Source organism: Pelophylax lessonae (assembly GCF_965119305.1).
Source record: "Pelophylax lessonae genome assembly, chromosome: 1".
NCBI classification, from domain to species: Eukaryota; Metazoa; Chordata; class Amphibia; order Anura; family Ranidae; genus Pelophylax; species Pelophylax lessonae.
The window spans coordinates 6604273-6628991 of record NC_138768.1 but is presented as its reverse complement, the minus strand read 5'-3'; the positions used below and the strand labels follow the sequence as shown (position 1 = coordinate 6628991).

Below are 24719 nucleotides of genomic sequence, written 5' to 3'. Positions count from 1 at the left end.
ACGTCGTGCCCAGCCGCTACTACTTTTCCAGGCAAGCCATCCCTTCCCTGTACAACCAAGTGGGGAAAAAAATCAGGTGTGTACTGCGCAACGCCACCTGTGGCAAGGTCCACCTAACTACCGATACGTGGACCAGTAAGCACGGTCAGGGGCGTTATATCTCCCTAACGGCACACTGGGTAAACGCAGTAGTGGCTGGGCCTGAGGCGGATAGCAATTTGGCGCATGTCCTTCCACCACCGAGGATTGCAGGGCGCTTCAGTTTGCCTCCTGTTCCTAACTCCTCCTACTCCGCTTCCTCATCCTCTACCGCCTCCTCATCCGGTCAGCGTAACACCTTTACCACCAACTTCAGCACGGCCAGGGGTAAACGACAGCAGGCAGTTTTAAAACGTGCCTGTTTGGGGGAAAAACCACACACCGCGCAGGGGTTGTGGAGGAGCATGGAACAGCAGACAAATGAGTGGTTGCTGCCAGCGAGCCTCAAGCCCAGCCTGGTGGTGTGCTATAAGGGGCGAAATCTGATAGCAGCTCTGGGCCTAGCCCTGTGTTTGACGCACATCCCTTGCCTGGCGCATGTGCTGAATTTGGTTCCTTAAAAATGACCCCGATATGTCAGATCTGCTGCAGAAAGTGCGGGCCGTCTGTGCGCACTTTCGGCGTTCTCACCCTGCTGCTGCTCGCCTGTCAGCGCTGCAGCGTAACTTCGGCCTTCCTGCTCACCGCCTCATATGTGATGTGCCCACAAGGTGGAACTCCACCTTGCACATGCTGGAAAGACTCTGCGAGCAGCAGCAGGCCATAGTGGAGTTTCAGCTGCAGCACGCACGCGTGAGTCGCTCTGCGGAACAGCACCACTTCACCACCAATAACTGGGCCTCCATGCGAGACCTGTGTGCCTTGTTGCACTGTTTTGAGTACTCCACCAACATGGCCAGTGCCGATGACGCCGTTGTCAGCTTAACTATCCCACTTCTATGCCTCCATCAAAAAACGATTTGGGCGATGATAGAAGAGGATGTGGCACAGGAGGAGGAGGAGGAAGAGGGATCATTTCCAAGGCTTTCAGGGCAGTCATTCACAAGTGGCTCCGAGTGTGGGTTCCTGCACCCACAAACGCCAGGTACACAATTGTCCAGCAGGGGCACAGTTCTGGAGGATGAGGAGGATGAGGAGGAGGAGATGGAGGAGGAGATGGAACCATGTTCACAGCAGGGTGGCACCTAGGCCAGCTCATGGCCATCACTGGTGCGTGGCTGGGGGGATACAGAGGACACAGACGATACACCTCCCACAGAGGACAGCCTTTCGTTGCCTCTGGGCAGCCTGGCACACATGAGCGATTACATGCTGCAGTGTCTCCACAATGACCGCCGAGTTGCCCACATTCTAACTTGTGCTGATTACTGGGTGGCCACGCTGCTGGATCCCCGTTACAAGGACAACGTACCGTCCTTAATTCACTCACTGGAGCGTGATCGCAAGATGTTGAAGTGGGGTGTTCTCTGAGTATACTTTTTCAAGTGTATTTGTGTCATGCAACAATATTGCCTAGTTTGCTGAGTGAAGTCTGGTACACAGCGCCAAACTCACTTGCCAATTTTTTGAACTGGTGTGATACACCAATGCCACATATTGAAGTGAGGTGTTATTTAACAGTGTAATTTTCTAAGAGTGTATTTTAGTCCTGCAAACATTTGGCCTCTTTTGCTGTGTTTACTCTGCTACACACAGTGACAACAGTTACTGGCCAATTATTTGTAGAACTGGTGGACTGACGGACCAGCAGATAGGGAGGAGAGGCAGGCAGAACTTGCATTGGAGAAGAGGTAGAAAGCAGACTGCAAATGTATCAGGAGCGAGCCATCAACCATGTACAGTCACATCTGGCGCTCCCAGGACGCTGGCACATGGTTCCGCAGTGTGGGCTTTTATTAATGTGTCTGTTGCTGACACCAGTGTTGCCATCTGCAGCCTTTGCAATCAACTCATAAGTCGCCGTATGCCCAACACTCACCTAGGGACAACCGCCTTAAGAAGGCACCTGAACTCCCATCACTGAGCCCAGTGGGAGCAACACCATCAGAACCCACAAAGCCACACTCCAGGCTCTCACTGTCCAGCCTCTTCTCCTTTTCCTCCCCCTTCTCCTTCTCCTGTCTCCTCACAGTTGTCCAACACTCCACCTTCCATGATGCCGTTGTCACGTTTTTCTGGTAAAAGGCAGGCTTCTGTGGCTCAAATGTTGGAGCGTAAAAAAAGGTGTCAGTTCAACCCATGTGAGCTACTGTACCTCTAGCAATCATATACTGCATTCTTTACTGTCAGTTTAACCCATGTGAGCTCATGTTTGCGGCCTAAACAGCCCGCCACCTACTTGTGTATACTGTGAACGCCTACTGTACCTCTTGCCATTATATACTATGTTCTTTTTTTTTTTTTTTTTGAAAATAATTTTTATTGAGGTATAATGCATAACAAAGAAAGAAAGAAAGCGAGTATCATCTCGATACTACAATTACATGGCAATCACATTTATCAGGCATGTACATTGAAATACAGTAAACTTCAGGAAGCATGACACAAAAATAGCTAGACAGCGTCAATCTGTGGACCAAAATTCCCAGAGCTTATTAAACTTCTGTAGCTGCGAGTTATTGATCGCCAGGGACTTTTCAAACTGGTAGTTCATACGCAACAGTGAAATTACTTCAGACACGTTTGGCGTGTCTGTGGACCTCCACTTCCGCAGTATGAGTGTTCTAGTGGCTAGCAGGACGTGCGAGGTCCACGGTCTATACATTAGGGGAGGTTTTCTATACCTAAATGTAGGATAGCTAGAGCCGGGTTAGGTTTGATTATACACCCTGTGTACTTTGCAATAAAGCTGAACACCTGATTCCACAGATTAGTGAGGGATGGGCAGGACCACATTATGTGTAGTAGTGTTCCCATGCTAGAGCAATCCCTCCAACACAGTTGAGAATATTTGCTGGAGAAGCCCGCTAATCGGTGTGGAGTGTAGTACCATCTGTGGGTAATCTTGAGCGTCATCTCCAAGTGATTAGCGCAGTCAGTGTGCTGATTGGCTTCCGAGAGTGCTCGTCACCATTGAGATACCGAGAAGCTCTCCCGGAGATCCCTGCTCCATTTAAACAGTTAACGTTTTAGAGAATGTGTTGTTGCCCAAGAGAGCATGGTAATAGTTGGACAGCTTCGGGGAAGCTGCGGGAGCAGCTGTAAACAAATCCCATATTCTTCCATCTACTCTAGTGCAATGAAGGAGATGTTGGCGCATAAAGTGGTGTATGCGGTAAATTTGGAAGAAACTCGAGCGCGGTACATGGTATGTGGCCTGTATCTGTTCAGGGGACATTAAGAGGTCCCGCTCATACAAGTGTTGTAAGGTAGTAATATTTCCTTTTGTGGTGATGCCTGAGGGGAGGTCAGGTAAGTGTGCATGCAGGACTGAGGATAAAATAGATTCATCGGGGGCGAGGTCGCGGCCTTTGTTGGACCCTATAATTTTGCGCCAGGCTCTGAGCGAGGCTTGCATGGTGGGGAGAGAACAATGAGATTCCATGGGATCCACGTATCTCCTAAAAGCAAGATTCTTGGTTGGGGCTATATTCGCTTCAATATCCACCCAGAGGGGAGCATCTGTCGTGTGCATCCATTTGCGCACTTGAGCTAATATAGTGGCCCAGTAATATCCCTGAATATCGGGTACCGCAGCCCCTCCGAAGCATCTTTTGGTAGTAAGAATGGCAGGTGTACAGCGAGCCCTTTTACCCTCCCAGATATATATTTTCAATTGGGTAGAGAATTTGGCCAGGCTCGTTGCCGGGTAGTGTATGGGGAGGGCTCTGAAAAAGTACAAAATTTGTGGCAGTAAAAACATTTTGTATGCGGTCACCTTGCCGTGCCAGGTTAAATACAGGGATTTCATGCGTGTAATTTCTGTGTCCAATTTAAGGAGAAGCCTGGCCATGTTAACAGTCAATAGTTTCTTGGGATCTGCAGGTAGGTCGATGCCTAAATAGTGAATTTTGTTCGAGGACCAAGGGATGGGAACTAAAGATGCAAGCAGGGTTTGAAAACGGGAATCGACTCCCAGATTAAGAACCGTGGATTTGGACGCATTTAGTTTGTAATAAGAAATACAATGAAAGTGTTGCAAAACCTCATAGGCGGCAGGGAGGGATTTGGGCGGGTCCATGAGCATTGAGGATAATATCATCCGCGAATAAGGTAATTTTGTGATGGAAGGTAGGGAAGGTGAAGCCGGTAATCTGGGGGTGGGAGCGAATAGTCTCTGCAAGGGGCTCTATTAGCAAATAAAAAATTGTGGGAGAAAGGGGGCAGCCCTGTCTCGTGCCATTAGTAATGGGAAATTTTTTGGAGAGTATGCCAGATGTGTATACCTGAGCAGACGAGGAGGAATAGAGGGCTAGAATAGCGGAGAGGATGGGGCCTGAAAATCCAAACTTTTGTAATGTGGCATGCATATAACCCCAATGGACCCTATCAAAAGCCTTCGGCATCAAGAGTTAGGAGAACTGCTGGGGTCTTGCTTCTATGGGCTAAATGGAGAATATTCACCATGCGTCTGGTGGCATCAGACTTCTGGCGTCCGGGAGTAAAACCCATTTGGTCTTTAGCTATCAGGTCAGGTAGAAAGTGTTGATGTCGTTTGGATAGAATCCGAGCGTAAATCTTAGCGTCCGAATCAAATGGTGAAATCGGACTAAAGTTTGCCAGGGTGGTAGGGTCCTTGCCAGGTTTTGGCAGAGTGACTACGTGTGCGCTCAATATGTCCGAGGGGAGGCTGGCGTCTGTCATGGCCTTGTTATAAACAGCCGTTAGAGTGGGGCCTATGTGTGGGAGAAATAGCTGGTAAAGTTCATTGGGGAGGGCGTTGGGACCCGGGGATTTGCCTTTCGGCAAGGTTTTAATGCTAGTTTTGACCTCATCTAATGATATGGGCAAATTCAAGGTGGCTAGTTGGGATGCGGATAGCGATGGTCCTGGGGTTTCTGTGGAATCAAAACCATTCCTTGAAGACTGCTGTATGCTATCCTCTACATCCATGATGCCGAAATCCTCCTCCTCTTCCTCCTGTGTGTTTTTTGGCCCTGCAGGAATGATATCTGCATAAAGGGACCTTGTGAGGAAAGGAAGTCCTCCTCTTCCTGCCACTGTTCTGCCTCAAGTGCCCTGTCCATGATTCCACGCAGTGTGTGCTCCAGCAGGTACACTAGAGGGATAGTGTCACTGATGCATGCATCGTTCCGGCTCACCATCCTTGTGGCCTCCTCAAATGGTGACAGGATGGTGCATGCATCCTTTATCAAAAAGTATGAGAAAAATAAAAAATAAATTGGTGCTCCTTATGAGGGAAATAAAATAATATAATACTACAAACTGGTGCTGAGATGAGAAGCAAACTCAGGGTATCTAAATGTAAAACTGGAGATATTGTCTGTGCAAGGGACACAGTAGCATAAACACAAGTGTGTGATGTTTGTGATAACTTCAAAAGATGAATAAGATATAAAACTATAGAGGCAATAAATACAAACAATCAATGAAAAGTGCTCAAGTGCAGTGTATCACAATATAAGCCTGATGATAATGAAAAGGGTGCCACCTTAAAGTGTGCTAAAAGTGATCAAGTGCAATCAATCCACAAATGGGCCAAAAATATGCGCCACTAAATGATATTAATAAAAAACAAAAAAGTGAAAGCAGCAAATGCAATCTATATAAATAGACAGTGAAAAATCAAAAAATAAATATGATATATGAACAAAAGACAAAAAAGTGAAGTGAATAAGGTGATTTTAGTGTCTTCATTCAATAGGTGGTGCCTCTTGTGGTTTTAAATGTTGTCTGTAGAGACAGTGTATTCACCCAGGTGAGCTAAATCCTTATCTGAGTGTAATTGCCGCTCACCTCCAAATACACTCGGATTTTGTATTTACATTTGTTTTTACCTAGATACATGTATGCAAATAGGAATACAGCCTATGAAGAAGGACGTGACCCCTTAAAAGTCCGAAACATGTCAGGCTAATTGTATCCTGTGGCATTCATGCCATACATGCGTTTTTAATGATTGTTCATATATACATGTCTATGGTCTCCCATGTGGGACATATTCTGTTATAAGTATAATGTATATATTTTTCATATTGTTTGTCTAATAAATTTATACTTTTTTATACATTGGAATCTGTCATTGAGTCCATGAGGGGAGATAGGCCTTGGCCTCACTTATCGTTTGCTTCTCCATAAGTCTAGTCAATTTTTGAAAATATATCTCCGTGCTGATGTCTGTTTGAGTATTAGATTTATAGGTCTGCTGGATGGAATCCAGAAAGTTCTCCCAACCACTTCCTTCATAACATTTTTTAAATACGCTGAGGTTAAAAACCATAAACAGATATCACACATATACAAAAACAGCCATGGGAAATTCAAAACCATCCAAGAGTGGTGATGGCCTTTAAAAAGGTAGGTCAAGAAGATATGGGTCTGACGCGAAGGAGAGATTCAAGATGGAGACTATCCAACAGTCAGTGTCAGTCCAGCCAGGAGATTGGCTAGTGACTATAGACCTGAAAGACACCTAATTTCATGTCCCTGTAGCAGAAGACTTCCAGTGGTTGCTCCGCTTTGCCGTCAGTCAGTCCCACCTGTCTCCCCTTCAGGCTTTCAACATCGCCTCGCAAGTTTTCAAAGGTCTTGTTGGCGGTGGTAGCCCTGATAAGAGTCAGAGGTATCCGGCTGCATCATTATCTGGATGATCTGCTTCTTCTGACTCAGGACAAGTCTCAACTTCCGGTTCATATGGGTCAAGTCATTACCACCTTCCAGGAGTTTGGATGGATTCTGAACGTAGAGAAAAATAATCTAGAACCCACACAGTCCCTAGTATTTCTCAGGGCTCTGTTCGAAACGAGAAGTGGCAGTACATCTCTGCCCAAAGACAAGATCCCAGTTGTCCAGGACAGGATCTCTCTTGCTCTCTCCTCCTCTCACCTCAGTGCCTGGCAGTGTCTGAGAATCATTGGGACAATGGTAGCCACAGCCCCCATGGCCAAGTGGGCATTGTAGAGGATGCAGCCTTTCCAGAGGGGCTTCCTAAAGCAGTGGAATGCGAGCAACAAGTTTCAACATATTTTCCGGACATGGGCCATGAAGGGGTGCCTTCCCTAGTGGCTTGTGCGGGAGAATCTTCGCAATTGCCATTCTTTAGCCCCATCTTGTGAGTCATGATAACCTTGGATGCCAGCAGTTTAGGCTGGGGCACTCACTGTTTGGCAGAGATTGCGCAGGGCAGATGGACCTTCCCCTCCCATGGGATAGTCTCCAATGTCCTAGAACTTTGGGCAGCATTACAAGCATTACTGGCCTTCCGTTACCTGGTGCAGGGGTCTTTGGTGATGCTCAGGTTGGACAACACAATGGCGGTGGCCTACGTGAAAAGACAGGGGGCCACCCGCAGTCTATCATTTCTTCACAAAGTGGAAACAATTATGTCCTGGGCACAGAGGAACCTGGTCAACCTTTCAGCGGTGTATGTTCCAGGAGTCAAGAACATTCAAGCGGAATTTCTTTCTCGAGTCCAGCTCAACAACAACAAGTGGACACTCCACAGGGAGGTCTTCGAGCGGATCCAGTCCCTGGGATTTTCCCTGGAAGTCGAACTCTTTGCATCTCCTTGCAACAAGAAGCTGACAAAGTATTATTCTAGGTTCCGAGATCCCCAGGCCTTCATGACAGATGCCCTCACGGACCAATGGAGGTTTCACAGAGCTTATGCTTTCCCTCCAGTGCCAGTCCTTCTTCAGTTTCTGTGGAGATTCAGGATGGAAGCAGTAGAGATAGCAGCAGTAATTCCATACTGGCCCAACAGGCCATGGTTTCTGCTGCTGTCACTCCTCAGTTACCGGGATCTGATTCCTCTCCCTCCCAGACCCGATCTGCTATCCCAGGGCTCGACTCTTCACCGTGTAAGGCTCATCTGCCCCTCAGGGTCTGGTTCGTGTGAGGGGGAGGCTGGAGGCATTAGGTTGCACAAGGGAAGTCATCCCTACACTCCTGAACGCCAGAAGGTGACGCACTAATAAGGTTTTTGAGAGGATATGGTCCAAATTCTCAAACCATTTGACCTCCAAAGTCGGCCTGTGTGGGGCTCCTACAGTCTGGGACATCCTGGCCTTTCTGCAATCGGGTCTGGACCTTTCCTTGTCAGTTAGCTCACTCCGGGTACAGGTTTCTGCTATCTTGGCCTTCACAGGAGTATCGTGGTCCCTGGTCCAACAGTTCCTCAGAGGGGCAGTAATACTTAGGCCCCAAAGAAAATTAAGATTCCCCAAGTGGGATTTGCCGCTGCTACTTGATTTCTTGTCACTGCTCAGCTCAGATCCTGACAAACCTCTCCCAATTAAAGGACTTACTCTTAAGACAGTTCTCCTGGTGGCCATCACATCAGCAAAAAGAGTCTCCGGATTTAAGCTGTGGGCTCAAAGGAGCCGTTTCTAACATTCTTCCCACACAGGGTGGTTCTAATTCCTATGCTGGGCGCAAATCCCAAGGTTACCTCTGTTTTTCATGAGAACCAGGAGATTGTACACCTTCAGATCAAATGGGAATCCTTCTGGGGTCCATCCTCTTGATGTGGGCAATACCTTGAAGTAGTACCTGGAAGCCACGGCTCCCTTTCAGCAATCTGAATACCTGTTTTTTCTCTTTCATGGAAAGAACAAGGGGATGCGTGCTTCATCTGGACCAAGAGTTGCATGGATAGTACAGGCCATTCAGTGGGCATAGAAAGCAAAGGGCTTGGCTCATCCGGAAGTAGTGACTTTGCATTCGACCTGAAGCATTTCCACTTCTTGGGCAATCTCAAGACACGTCGCTTCTGAAGTGATCTGCAGGGCAGCCTCCTGGTCCTCTATCAACACCTTCCTGACCCATTATTGTGTTGAACCACCTGCCTTATCTTCTGTTAACTTTATTGTTCAAGTGCTATTAGTGGACAGTGGCAATTAAAGTTTTTCTTTTGTTCAGCATCTGCCTGCTTGGGTGTGTACAGCGAGTTATTTCCCAAACGTATGCTGCCATGAAATCCTTTCCTGATGGACTCCATGGCAGCAGGAGTCCCCTCCTGGTTCCTGAGCAGGCTAGTTATAGAACACTGATGCTGAAAGGGAGAAAAGATTGATGGGAGTGGGGTTCTATGGGGTAGGAGTGGAGGCGGAGCTTACCCAAACATATGCTGCCATGGAGTCTATCAGGAAAGGAAAATTACGGTAAGTACTTGATAGACAATTTTCCGTTTTTTTAACTAAAACATAATTTATCAAAAAACTACAAAAATCATCTTAATTTTTTTTTTTTTTGGTTTCTTCTGCTGTCAACATCAGTATAACCATAAAAAAAGCATATTAACACAATTCATCAAGAGCAAGAAGACAATTACAAGGATGTGTAATGGAAGTAATTTCCCCAGGTATTTTGTGTTTGTTCCTGTTGTGTGAATTGTACACGCTAGTGATGTGTCTGCTGAGTATGGATGGGCAAGCGATTTGGCCCGAGCATGAGTTCAGACCAAACATTGGCTGTTCAATGAACACCCAAATTATCGGGATATTTGATTGTTTGTTCGGCCTGCCAAATGACCTCAATGCACTGCGCCGCTGCACAGTGCATTGGAAGCCCTGATTGGATGAAGCAATAAAATCTTTGCCCACTCAGGGCACAGAGCACTGTCAGAGCCATGATTGGACACTGTCATGGTGACTATGTCCAATCATGGCTCATTGCTCTTAGTCCCACCCCACACTATAAAAGTTCTCTTTCAATAGCGGCTATTTGTAGTGTGATATCGGCATGGAGAGAGATAGAACAGGGCTCTGTTCAGTGCTACTAGAGAGTTAGTGTGCTATAGTGTGCTATTCTGATTCTATTGTCAGTATAGAATATCAGTTTAGTGTGAATCTAGTGATAGTTCAGTCAGTGTGAGTGTAGTGACTATTCATTTTTACTTTAGTGTCAGTTTATTTAGTCAGGGCAGGTATGTTTAACACAGTATATTTCAGTGCATTATGTACCATTTAACGCAATATTTTTCAATGCATTGGTGCATGATTAACGCTGTATATTTCAGTGCATTACTGCATATTTAATGCAGTATATTTCAGTGCATTACTGCAGATTTAACACGGTATATTTCAGTGAATTAGAGCAATTTAAGCGCAGTTTGTTTCTGTGGGTTAGTGCACATTTAACGCAGTATATTTCAGTGCATTAGTGTAATTTTAACGCAGTTTATTTCTGTGGGTTAATGCATGTTTAACGCAGTATATTTTTGTGTGTTACTGCAGCACGTTTAATCAGAATATTTCAGTGTGTCACATGCAGTTTAACGCAGTATATTTCTGTGCGTTACTGCACATTTACCGCAATATATTGCAATGCGTCGCTGCAGTTTTACTGCAGTTTATTGTAGTGTTTCGGTGGAATTTGTCTGTGTAGTAAATACTCAGGTTAAAGTGCACCAAACACCACTTTCCATTGATTAAAGTACTGTATATCCACGTACACATTTCCACATCTTTATTACATTTTGTTAATAAGTACCGCACCCCCTCCCCTCCATCATGTCTGGGAGGCCAACAAGGAGAGGCAGATGTTCCCATGGCACTGTGAGGGGGTCAGCAGCATATTTGTCCACAGGCAAAGGTGGACATAGTCAGGGCATCATGTTACAAGTGCACTAATATGGTTACAATGACCTTCAGTTTATCTCCTTATGAGGCACTTTTCATGCTCTTCCTACACCTCCCTCTCTATCCCTCTCCTCTTTTGAAGCTCGCTGTATTCCTCTCTTTTCTCCAGTTTCTCTGCACTGTGATTTGTCTTCCTCTGGCTACACTATTTTCTTTCCTTTGAAATACCCAATTTCATCCTTGTTGACGTTAACATCCCTGATAATGTTTACACCCCAGCTACCTCCCAACTACTCAGCCTAACCTATTCCTTTGGTCTAACAAAATATACACACACTTCTGCACTCCATGCAACTTCCCAAACACATCATTTCCTCTCTCTGGCCATAACCTTATCAATTTCTCATTCCCCATACCTTTACCTCCCATCCCTCCTACCAGCAAATCTGTAAACATGTCATCACTTTTGCCCTTCTCATATCTACTCTGCAACAGACTCCCTTTATGACCAAATCTTACCCCTATCCTGCCCTGACCTTGTTAATTCTGTCTACAATGGGCGCACTGTTAGTGTTGGGTGAACAGTTTGAACCAAGCAAAAAGTTCAGCAAGAACATCGCCTGCTCACCCGTTCAGTGAACAACCAAATTTGCAGGCCATTTGGCAGAATGCTCATCCTGCCCAATGCCCCACAATGCACTGTGCACCACACAGTGCATTTTAGGGCCCTAATTGGATAAAGTTTTAGTACAGTATGTCCATATAATGTAGTGTGTCAGTGTAATGTGTCAGGGCAGTTTTACTGCAGTATATTGAATGTGTCAGTGTAATGTGTCAGTGTTGTTTTACTGTAGTGTCAGTATTCTGTGTCAGTATAGTGTAGCGTCAGTGTAGTGCAGTGTTTAACACCACTTTACATAACATTTACAAAACATTCAGCTGACAAAGGAGCCGCGCATGCTCCAAAACGCGTTCCCGCCCACAACCACCTGACACCGGCCGTGTGTGTTCCAGGGCGATGCTGAATGCTGAGAACTATCATGCTACAGGCTTACCATTATGGAAATTTCTGTAAGTGTTAAGTTTAACCCCCATGTGTCAAAATAAACTGTCTATACTGCACTTAGAGGTGCCTTGTTTACTTCTCACATTTCCACAGAGCTGCTTCTCCTCCTAAGTGCTGCCCTAGTGCATGCTGAAAAGAACCACCAACTGGACCCAGGGTTCTGTCCCACAAAAGCATCCATATCCTTCGCACTTGAGGCAGAGCCGTGGGAGGAAGAGGAGGTCTTCTTTTCCTCTTAGTAAGTCCCACTTTATGCAGACACCATTCTTCTTATGCCACAGAACACACAAGAGGAGAGGAAGGAGGAAGAGGATTCTGGCAGTTTTGGAGGCTTTGAAGCAGAGGAAGACATACGTTAAATGTCAAAGATGGTTTTCCATCCCCAAATGGGATGAATAAAGCCCCGTACACACGTAGCGATTGTCGGCCGTAAATATTCGGCCGCCGAACAATCGGCCGATTGTCGGCTTGTTAGTATGATGCTTCTGACAACCGACAGCGACTTTTCGGCCGAACAGAATCTGTTGTGCAGGCATTAAAATTTTTGTTGGCCAACACCAGAACGGCTGATTGTTCCCCAGTCAGTACAGAATTCGGCCGACAGACAGCAGATTACAAGACTGGGCATGCTCAGAAAAGAAAAAACACACGGAAAGTTAACCATCACATGACATCACTTCTGCAGTCGGCTGTTGTTGGCCGACAAAATTCATGTGCAGTCTTTTGCAGTTTTCAGCCGACAGGACAGCCATGGACAAAAAACGGCCGATCGTTCGGCCGACGTTCGCTACGTGTGTATGAGGCTTTAGGGTTGAGACTGCCGGCCAGGCCTTCCTGAAACATCAGTGCCTGACCTCACAAATGCACTTCTGGAAGAACGGTCAAACATTCCCATAGACACTCCTAAACCTTGTGGACAGCCTTCCCAGAAGAGATGAAGCTGTTATAGCTGCAAAGGGTGGGCCAACTCAATATTGAACCCTACGGACTAAGACTGGGATGCCATTAAAGTTCATGTGTGTGTAAAGTCAGGCGTCCCAATACTTGTGGTAGTATAGTGTGTGTGTGTATATATATATATATATATATAGGAGGAAAACGATATAAATATCTTTACTGCCCTAAAATTGTTTGGTGTACATACTAGTGTGCTTCAAAAATCTTAAATAAAATGAAAGAGCTCTTGGCAAAGTTTGCTTTACCTGGTTGACACTTTAGGCAACATTTTTTTAACTGTTTTGTGTTTTTTGCAAATCCTTTTTCAAGACTGATTTGTTTTATATAGTTTGTTTTAAGAACTACAGATTCAGATCATAAATATATGTTAGCATTTTTTTTTTTTTTTTTTAATAAATTAGTTAATAGTTTCTGATCCCCTCTCTTGCTGTTTTTTTGTTTTTCTTTTTTTTTGTGCAGACACATACTGTACCTAGGGTCATTACATTGCACATCTTTAAACTACAACTCAAAAAAATAATAATAATAATAATAATAATGTAGTAGGGCTGTCCATGCACAAATTTAAACTGCTATTTTTGCACAGGGACAGGAAAAATCTGTATACTCACCTTAATGCTTGGAAAGGGAACATTGCTTCCCCACAGTCCAATGTTATAAATGGTCTTCCCATCCTCACATCCAGAGCAGGTCTAGGTCTTGGTGATGTCAGAAAATGCCCTAACAGCTTTGTGCATCCCTACTGCATTGGAACATTTATTATATATACTGTATATATATATATATATTTACATAAAAAGTACAGTAAAACTGCAGGAAAGTGCACTGGGGGGCAATGTAATGTGAATTTTTTTTTATTTTGAATGGTATCAGTGTGTTTGGTGTGTTTTATATTTGAATTTGCCGCCGGTTCCACCCCCCCGGCGGACGTCACGTCGCCGGAGACGGAAGCCGGGGCTCGCAGACGATTGGGAGGAAGCTCCACCGCTGCATACCGCCCGCATTCTTCGCTGGATCCCGGGGGAAAAGGTAAGTAAAACCTCTACCAGGATCCAGCGATCTTCCTAGCGTTACCCCGAGTGTGGCTCGGGGTTACCGCTTTTGGCTCTAAAATCTAACCCCGAGTCACGCTCGGGAACACCGCTAGGAATGTAAAAAAAAATTTTTTTTTTTTTTTTGCAATAAAGTTTGCTAAAAGCAATTTTCCTTCTCTTTGCTTCATGTGAGCTCATTTTTTACATGACTGTAGTCAATGGCAACCTATTCTTACAAATGTACTGTGAGTCCTGCCAGCTGAATGTGTATTTCAGCTTGTGTAGAGGAAAGATTGTTGCATCTGTATTTTACATTATCACTAATTAGTTTATTTTCAGGTTAAAGTTTTCTTGCACATGTGCACTAAAAATGTAATGATTTTTACCGTGCGAGAAAGTCACTAACCTCACAAATTTTGTTCATTCAATAAAAAAATGTCAAACTTTTCAATTGAGTTATCGACTCTGAAAATGTGAAAACAATTATCGATTTTCATCCACTAACTATTAGAAAATCGTTTGAAACATAATTTTGGCTTATTTTTCGTGTAGCATTACTCCTGTATATTTATCTGTTTGGTCCGGTAAAATAAAAGCACCTCTAAAATCTTCTTATAGATCTCTTAGTCTCGGTTCACACTTGTGCAATGCGGTAAGGCTGTGAATTCGCAGCGTGTTCCCGCATCGCACCCGCACATCTGGTAGTTCACACTGCCATATGCGATATGCAGGGGGTGTCAATTAAATGTTAACGACACCCCCAGTTTGATCGCATATCGCAGTGCGATCTGACAGTTCGCACAGGATCGGATTGCACAAGTGTGAACCACTGCGCGATCCGATCCTGATGCGGCTGAAAAAAAGGGTCCTGTGCGAGTTTGGTGCGGATACAGTGCGAATTCAGCTATACAAAGTGTATGAGAAAATGTTAGAACTCCGCGCTTATGGTCTTATTTGGATGTAGATGTATAAATAAATCAATAAATAAATATATAGTAAAAAGTTTAGGCTGCAGCCACCCTAAATTGTAGTCCAAAGGGCTATATGATGAATATAAAAAAGAGGTAGGGTGATGGCGCTGCCTGGTATTTAATGAGTGGGAGAACCGGTGTAGTTTCAGTCACCGTGGGAGAAGGACGCAGCACGGAGCTCCTCCGCTGACAGACGATAGATGTGAGGACCCTTCCAGGACGTCCCCTACTTAGGACCTGTAGAGGATTCCAGGATCTCTTTGGCCACAGGAGACACTCATATACCCGCTCTATACCCCTGTGTGGGGTGGGTATTTCTGGTGAGTGCGCTATTCACTAGAGGGGTCACCTAGCACCTCACCACCCACCACGGGGTCACTCCTATTAGTCTATTAGAAGAAATCAGTCACCTGCTATCAATATTGAACTGTGCTCATTATACATCTATATATATTTATTCCTTTATGATCACAACACTTGCTTACAGGCACTTATCACCAATTTTGGACTCGTATCACTATTATATAATCTGTATATATTTATTTATTTATTGTCGGTGCACTTTTATACTCCAGTGTGTGATCACACTTGGGGTATTTCGATACGCACAGCGCACTTTGATTTGTTCATAGTTTTTATATTGCATTTGTTTATAAGTTTTATATTGTATGGTTTAAATCTAGACACAGCTCATGTTGTGAATATTAATGTGTGGAGTCACTTATGCACGTATCACTTTATACATTACACTTGATTTATATTTATATTTATTCTTCACATTGTTTTAGGTGTACTAAGTTGTGACACGCACATATTTATATTTACATTTACTGTTCACATTGTTCTAGGTGAATTTAGTTTTCAAAACGACTTTCTATGCCCACATATACATGCACATATCACTTTGATATACCCACTTAGTACATTTGCTGTGCCAGCCACAGCTTTGCCCCCAATGATTGCAGAGTGCCAGCCACAGCATTGCCCCTAATGATTGCAGAGTGCCAGCCACAATATTGCCCCCAATGATTGCAGAGTGCCAGCCACAGCTTTGCCCCCAATGATTGCAGAGTGCCAGCCACAGCATTGCCCCCAATGATTGCAGAGCGCCAGCCACAGCATTGCCCCCCATGATTGCAGAGTACCAGCCACAGCATTGCCCCTAATGATTGCAGAGTGCCAGCCACAGCATTGCCCCTAATGATTGCAGAGTGCCACCCACAGTATTGACCCCAATGATTGCAGAGTGCAAGCCACAGCATTGCCCCCAATGCCCAATGATTGCAGAGTGCCAGCCACAGCATTGCCCCCAATGATTGCAGAGTGCCAGCCACAGCATTGCCCTCAATGATTGCAGAGTGCCAGCCACAGCATTGCCCCTAATGATTGCAGAGTGCCAGCCACAGCATTGCCCCAATGATTGCAGAGTGCCAGCCACAGCATTGCTCCTAATGATTGCAGAGTTCCAGCCACAGCATTGCCCCTAATGATTGCAGAGTGCCAGCCACAGCATTGCCCCTAATGATTGCAGAGTGCCAGCCACAACATTGCCCCCAATGCCCAATGATTGCAGAGTGCCAGCCACAGCATTGCCCCCAATTATTGCAGAGTGCCAGCCACAGCATTGCCCCTAATGATTGCAGAGTGCCAGCCACAGCATTGCCCCCAATCATTGCAGAGTGCCAGCCACAGCATTGCCCTCAATGATTGCAAAGTGCCATCCACAGCATTGCCCCTAATGATTGCAGAGTGCCAGCCACAGCATTGCCCCCAATTATTGCAGAATGCCAGCCACAGCATTGCCCCTAATGATTGCAGAGTGCCAGCCACAGCATTGCCCCCAATGATTTCAGAGTGCCAGAACACAGCATTGCCCTCAATGATTGCAGAGTGCCAGAACACAGCATTGCCCCCAATGATTGCAGAGTGCCAGCCAAAGCATTGCCCCTAATGATTGCAGAGTGCCAGCCACAGCATTGCCCCCAATGATTGCAGAGTGCCAGCCACAGCATTGCCCCTAATGATTGCAGAGTGCCAGCCACAGCATTGCCCCCAATGCCCAATGATTGCAGAGTGCCAGCCACAGCATTGCCCTCAATGATTGCAAAGTGCCAGCCACCGCATTGCCCCCAATGATTGCAGAGTGCCAGCCACAGCATTGCCCCCAATGCCCAATGATTGCAGAGTGCCAGGCACACATTGCCCTCAATGATTGCAGAGTGCCAGCCACAGCATTGCCCCCAATGATTGCAGAGTGCAAGCCACAACATTGCCCTCAATGATTGCAGAGTGCCAGAACACAGCATTGCCCCCAATGATTGCAGAGTGCCAGCCACAACATTGCCCCCAATGCCCAATGATTGCAGAGTGCCAGCCACAGCATTGCCCCCAATTATTGCAGAGTGCCAGCCACAGCATTGCCCCTAATGATTGCAGAGTGCCAGCCACAGCATTGCCCCCAATCATTGCAGAGTGCCAGCCACAGCATTGCCCTCAATGATTGCAAAGTGCCATCCACAGCATTGCCCCTAATGATTGCAGAGTGCCAGCCACAGCATTGCCCCCAATTATTGCAGAATGCCAGCCACAGCATTGCCCCTAATGATTGCAGAGTGCCAGCCACAGCATTGCCCCCAATGATTTCAGAGTGCCAGAACACAGCATTGCCCTCAATGATTGCAGAGTGCCAGAACACAGCATTGCCCCCAATGATTGCAGAGTGCCAGCCAAAGCATTGCCCCTAATGATTGCAGAGTGCCAGCCACAGCATTGCCCCCAATGATTGCAGAGTGCCAGCCACAGCATTGCCCCTAATGATTGCAGAGTGCCAGCCACAGCATTGCCCCCAATGCCCAATGATTGCAGAGTGCCAGCCACAGCATTGCCCTCAATGATTGCAAAGTGCCAGCCACCGCATTGCCCCCAATGATTGCAGAGTGCCAGCCACAGCATTGCCCCCAATGCCCAATGATTGCAGAGTGCCAGGCACACATTGCCCTCAATGATTGCAGAGTGCCAGCCACAGCATTGCCCCCAATGATTGCAGAGTGCAAGCCACAACATTGCCCTCAATGATTGCAGAGTGCCAGAACACAGCATTGCCCCCAATGATTGCAGAGTGCCAGCCACAGCATTGCCCCCAATGCCCAATGATTGTAGAGTGCCAGCCACACATTGCCCTCAATGATTGCAGAGTGCCAGCCACAGCATTGCCCCCAATGATTGCAGAGTGCAAGCCACAACATTGCCCTCAATGATTGCAGAGTGCCAGAACACAGCATTGCCCCAATGATTGCAGAGTGCCAGCCACAGCATTGCCCCCAATGCCCAATGATTGTAGAGTGCCAGCCACACATTGCCCTCAATGATTGCAGAGTGCCAGCCACAGCATTGTCCCCAAGGATTGCAGAGTGCCAGAACACAGCATTGCCCCTAATGATTGCAGAGTGCCAGCCACAGCATTGCCCCTAATGATTGCAGAGTGCCAGCCACAGCATTGCCCCCAATGCCCAATGATTGCAGAGTGCCAGCCACAGCATTGCCCTCAATGATTGCAGAGTGCCAGCCACAGCATTGCCCCCAATGATTGCAGAGTGCCAGCCACAGCATTGCCCCTAATGATTGCAGAGTGCCAGCCACAGCAATGCCCCCAATCATTGCAGAGTGCCAGCCACAGCATTGCCCTCAATGATTGCAAAGTGCCAGCCACAGAATTGCCCCTAATGATTGCAGAGTGCCAGCCACAGCATTGCCCCTAATGATTGCAGAGTGCCAGCCACAGCATTGCCCCCAATTATTGCAGAATGCCAGCCACAGCATTGCCCCTAATGATTGCAGAGTGCCAGCCACAGCATTGCCCCCAATGATTTCAGAGTGCCAGAACACAGCATTGCCCCCAATGATTGCAGAGTGCCAGCCACAGCATTGCCCCCAATGATTGCAGAGTGCCAGCCACAGCATTGCCCCCAATGATTGCAGAGTGCCAGCCAAAGCATTGCCCCTAATGATTGCAGAGTGCCAGCCACAGCATTGCCCCCAATGATTGCAGAGTGCCAGAGTGCCTGTTTAATTTATTCATAAATGATCTGGAGGAGGGGATATCTAGTACAATCTCAGTATTTGCAGATGATACTAAATTAGGCATGCCAATATCTTCTATGCAGGATTTGGAAACCTTGCAAGCGGACCTGAACAAAATAACGGGGTGGGCAACTACATGGCAGATGAGATTTAATGTTGAAAAATGTAAAGTAATGCACTTGGGGGCCAGAAACCAGAAAGCAAGCTACTCACTAGGGGGGGAACTTCTGGGCGAGTCTAGGATTCAAAAGGACTTGGGGATACTGGTAGACAACAGGCTTGGCAGTGGCATGCAATGCCAAGCAGCTGCAAGTAAAGCCAACAGAATACTGGGATGTATAAAAAAGGGGATTCACTCCAGAAATAAAGAGATTATACTCCCGCTCTACAAGACTCTGGTCCGGCCACATCTGGAGTATGCTGTCCAGTTCTGGGCACCGGTCCTCAGAAAGGATGTGCTGGAACTGGAGAAAGTCCAGAGAAGGGCAACAAAAATAATTAGGGGAATGGAGGACATCAGCTATGAGGAAAGACTACAAGCACTGAACCTATTCTCTCTGGAGAAGAGACGATTGAGGGGGGATATGATATCAATGTACAAATACTGTACTGGCGACCCGAGCATAAGGAACAAACTATTCAGGGAAAGGAGATACAATAAGACACGTGGCCACTCACTAAAACTTGAGGAAAGGCGGTTTAACCTTAAAGTGCGTAAGGGGTTCTTCACTGTAAGAGTGGTAAGGATGTGGAATTCTCTTCCACAAGCAGTCGTATCAGCAGGGAGCATTGATAGTTTCAAAAAACTATTAGATGGACACCTTAAAGACCACAACATACAGGGGTATACAATGTACAACATACAGGGGTATACAATGTACAACATACAGGGGTATACAATGTACGGTTAAAAGCAAACACACACACACATCATAGGTTGAACTGGATGGACTGATGTCTTTTTTCAACCTCACTAACTATGTAACTATGTAACTATGTAACAGATTATTGCCCCCAATGATTGCAGAGTGCCAGCCATAGCATTGCCCCCAATGATTGCAGAGTGCCAGCCACAGTATTGACCCCAATGATTGCAGAGTGCCAGCCACAGCATTGCCCCCAATGCCCAATGATTGCAGAGTGCCAGCCACAGCATTGCCCCCAATGATTGCAGAGTGCCAGCCACAGCATTGCCCTCAATGATTGCAGAGTGCCAGCCACAGCATTGCCCCTAATGATTGCAGAGTGCCAGCCACAGCATTGCCTCAATGATTGCAGAGTGCCAGCCACAGCATTGCCCCTAATGATTGCAGAGTGCCAGCCACAGCATTGCCCCTAATGATTGCAGAGTGCCAGCCACAGCATTGCCCCTAATGATTGAAGAGTGCCAGCCACAGCATTGCCCCTAATGATTGAAGAGTGCCAGCCACAGCATTGACCCAATGATTGTAGAGTGCCAGCCACAGCATTGCCCTCCTCAATGATTGCAGAGTGCCAGCCACAGCATTGCCCTCAATGATTGCAGAGTGCCAGCCACAGCATTGCCCCCAATGATTGCAGAGTGCCAGCCACAGCATTGCCCCTAATGATTGCAGAGTGCCAGCCACAGCATTGCCCCCAATGATTGCAGAATGCCAGCCACAGCATTGCCCCTAATGATTGCAGAGTGCCAGCCACAGCATTGCCCCCAATGATTGCAGAGTGCCAGCCACAGCATTGCCCCCAATGATTGCAGAGTGCCAGCCAAAGCATTGCCCCTAATGATTGCAGAGTGCCAGCCACAGCATTGCCCCCAATGCCTAATGATTGCAGAGTGCCAGCCACAGCATTGCCCTCAATGATTGCAAAGTGCCAGCCACCGCATTGCCCCCAATGACTGCAGAGTGCCAGCCACAGCATTGTCCCCAATGCCCAATGATTGCAGAGTGCCAGCCACACATTGCCCTCAATGATTGCAGAGTGCCAGCCACAGCATTGCCCCCAATGATTGCAGAGTGCCAGCCACAACATTGCCCTCAATGATTGCCGAGTGCCAGAACACAGCATTGCCCCCAATGATTGCAGAGTGCCAGAACACAGCATTGCCCCCAATGATTGCAGAGTGCCAGCCACAGCATTGCCCCCATTGATTGCAAAGTGCCAGCCACAGCATTGCCCCCAATGCCCAATGATTGCAGAGTGCCAGCCACAACATTGCCCCCAATGATTGCAGAGTGCCAGCCACAGCATTGCCCTCAATGATTGCAGAGTGCCAGCCACAGCATTGCCCCTAATGATTGCAGAGTGCCAGCCACAGCATTACCCCAATGATTGCAGAGTGCCAGCCACGGCATTGCCCCTAATGATTGCAGAGTGCCAGCCACAACATTGCCCCTAATGATTGCAGAGTGCCAGCCACAGCATTGCCCCCAATGATTGCAGAGTGCCAGCCACAGCATTGTCCCTAATGATTGCAGAGTGCCAGACACAGCATTGCCCCTAATGATTGCAGAGTGCCAGCCACAGCATTGCCCCCAATCATTGCAGAGTGCCAGCCACAGCATTGCCCTCAATGATTGCAGAGTGCCAGCCACAGCATTGCCGCTAATGATTGCAGAGTGCCAGCAACAGCATTGCCCCAATGATTGCAGAGTGCCAGCCACAGCATTGCCCCTAATGATTGCAGAGTGCCAGCCACAGCATTGCCCCTAATGATTGCAGAGTGCCAGCCACAGCATTGCCCCTAATGATTGCAGAGTGCCAGCCACAGCATTGCCCTCAATGATTGCAGAGTGCCAGCCACAGCATTGCCCCCAATGATTGCAGAGTGCCAGCCACAGCATTGCCCCTAATGATTGCAGAGTGCCAGCCACAGCATTGCCCTCAATGATTGCAGAGTGCCAGCCACAGCATTGCCCCTAATGATTGCAGAGTGCCAGCCACAGCATTGCCCCTAATGATTGCAGAGTGCCAGCCACAGCATTGTCCCCAATGATTGCAGAGTGCCAGACACAGCATTGCCCCTAATGATTGCAGAGTGCCAGCCACAGCATTGCCCCCAATCATTGCAGAGTGCCAGCCACAGCATTGCCCTCAATGATTGCAGAGTGCCAGCCACAGCATTGCCGCTAATGATTGCAGAGTGCCAGCAACAGCATTGCCCCTATGATTGCAGAGTGCCAGCCACAGCATTGCCCCTAATGATTGCAGAGTGCCAGCCACAGCATTGCCCCTAATGATTGCAGAGTGCCAGCCACAGCATTGCCCCTAATGATTGCAGAGTGCCAGCCACAGCATTGCCCTCAATGATTGCAGAGTGCCAGCCACAGCATTGCCCCCAATGATTGCAGAGTGCCAGCCACAGCATTGCCCCTAATGATTGCAGAGTGCCAGCCACAGCATTGCCCTCAATGATTGCAGAGTGCCAGCCACAGCATTGCCCCTAATGATTGCAGAGTGCCAGCCACAGCATTGCCCCCCATGATTGCAGAGTGCCAGCCACAGCATTGCCCCTAATGATTGCAGAGTGCCAGCCACAGCATTGCCCCCAATGATTGCAGAGTGCCAGCCATAGCTTTGCCCCCAATGATTGCAGAGTTCCAGCCACAGCATTGCCCCCAATGATTGCAGAGTGCAAGCCAAAGCATTGCCCCTAATGATTGCAGTGTGCCAGCTATAGCATTGCCCCTAATGATTGCAGAGTGCCAGCCACAGCATTGCCCCTAATTATTGCAGAGTGCCAGCCACAGCATTGCCCCCAATGATTGCAGAGTGCCAGCCACAGCATTGCCCCTAATGATTGCAGAGTGCCAGCCACAGCATTGCCCCCAATGATTGCAGAGTGCCAGCCACAGCATTGCCCCCAATGATTGCAGAGTGCCAGCCACACATTGCCCTCAATGATTGCAGAGTGCCAGCGATCCCCCCGCACTTCCCTCTCTCGCAGCTTCTCTTCAGTCCCCGGCTCCCGACGTCTCCGAGTCTTCAGTCCTCCCGCGGCGCCTCCTCCTCGTCCAATGGCACGGTGTTTGCCTTTCAGCCAATCAGGAAGCGGGAGGACCCGCTCCCTGATTGGCCAAGAGGAGGATCGGTGTGACAATAGCAAATTCTTATTCGCTATTGTCACAGAATGGGCAGGTCGGGGCGCACTGCTCCGCTCCCTGGCCGCCACGTCGGCGGCTGCGCGGTCCGAGCGCGGGACATTCAATTGTACTGCGCTCGGACGCGCAGAGGGATTCAGCTGGTTCTGCGAACTTGCAGAAAGTTAGTAACCGGTTCTATGGAACCGGTGCGAACCGGCTGAATCCCACCACTGGTGTATGGCTGAATTCGCATTCGCACATCCGATCACATGTGCGAATCCGAATTACTTGCGATCGCCGCACTCGCAATAATGTGAACCGGCCCTAATAGAAAGCTCAGATGACAACTTCTGATTGTTACTCTCCAAAAAACATGAAGACTTTTTCTAAGGTTTTCTTCTGTTCATTTAGATGTTAGGATTTACACATTATTTATACAGATGGCTTTCTTTCTTCCTAGATTAGTTTTGGAGCCAGAGACACTTTACTGAGTGATAGAAAGATGTATCCAAACTTTTTCCGGACAGTTCCGGATGATGAGATGCAATATGTGGCCATAGCAAAGTTACTGGAAAGGATGAAGTGGAACTGGGTCGGGATCCTTACATCTGATGATGAATACGGAGAGAGGGAGATCCGACAACTCAGCAAACATTTATCTAATCATGGAATTTGTATTGAATTCAAGATTCTGGTGTCTGTAAAGAATTATGATAAAATTCCTCCAGAGCTGCAAACCTCAACTACAGAAGTTCTTATTATTTGTGGCTCAGTTAGTATGACTTATTACAAGTTTTTGTATAATAATGTCCCTTATTACACGGAGAAAACATTTATTCTACCAGATTCTTGGTCAGTAAGTGATGCGCTTTTTGATTTCACTAACTGCAGCTTGGTATTTAGGTATTCCTTTTTCTCCATTAGGGGATTGCAAGAATATTTTGATAGTGTTAATCCATCCAGCCGTCCAAATGACCCCCTGATGGAGGATATTCTCATAACTCAATATGGATGCTTTTCAAAAAACCAAATGAAAAATTTCCTTATTCCACTCACATCTGGAAATTCTCTTAGGAACTGCAATTTGGAGACACTTCCATTTGATTTAGATTCTCCAGAGGAGAAAACATCCTTTAGAGTGTTTAACGCAGTCTACATTTTGGCTCAAGCATTACATGACATGGATTTCTCTTTAAAAATAAATAACAAAAAAACTGAAATAAATCCACACACACTAAAGTATAAGGTGAGAGGGTTCAATAAGGATGGCCGAGGGGGTCACTGCCTCCTTCTGAGGTCACATGTCCAGCATGCACCAATCTGTGATGTCATGAGGGGTGGTGCCACCGGGCGATGTAGCTAGGTGGCCCTGCCCCTTAACTATATAAGAAATGTCAAAGTGCAGAGGAGGCATTTGGAGGGAGACCTCCCAGGAGGTGGGAGCAAGTTTTCATTTTTTTATTTTTAGGGTCCAGCTGGCAATGTGATTGATGATGGATTTACATTGAGGAACACTTTTTATTTTTTATTTTTTTAATAAAGGAATTGTCAAAAAGGGTCTTGTGTGTTTATTACTGTTTGACATTTTTTTGGTGAATGGGTATACTCATTCACATTAGGGGGCAGGATCTGGTGCCCCCCTTGTTAAAGGGGGCTTCCAGATTCTGATAAGTCCCCCACCCGCAGACCCCGACAGCTACAGCTCAGGGTTGTTAGAAAGAGCCCACCTCCCCCATGTTGAGTGCATGTGGCCTGGTATGGGTCAGGAGGGGGGTCAATCACTCTACCCCCCCTTTCCTGACCTGCCAGGC

The 24719-nt window shown here is 47.0% G+C and overlaps 1 protein-coding gene across 1 annotated transcript; it reads left to right on the top strand.

Moving 5' to 3' along the window:
- Positions 1–23410: 23410 nt before the first annotated feature.
- On the top strand, positions 23411–24271 carry LOC309551682 (taste receptor type 1 member 3-like; the record flags this gene model as incomplete). Its single annotated transcript, XM_082252358.1, has 1 exon — positions 23411–24271. One exon carries the CDS (start codon positions 23411–23413, stop codon positions 24269–24271), a length of 861 nt encoding a protein of 286 aa, XP_082108484.1.
- Positions 24272–24719: the final 448 nt, after the last annotated feature.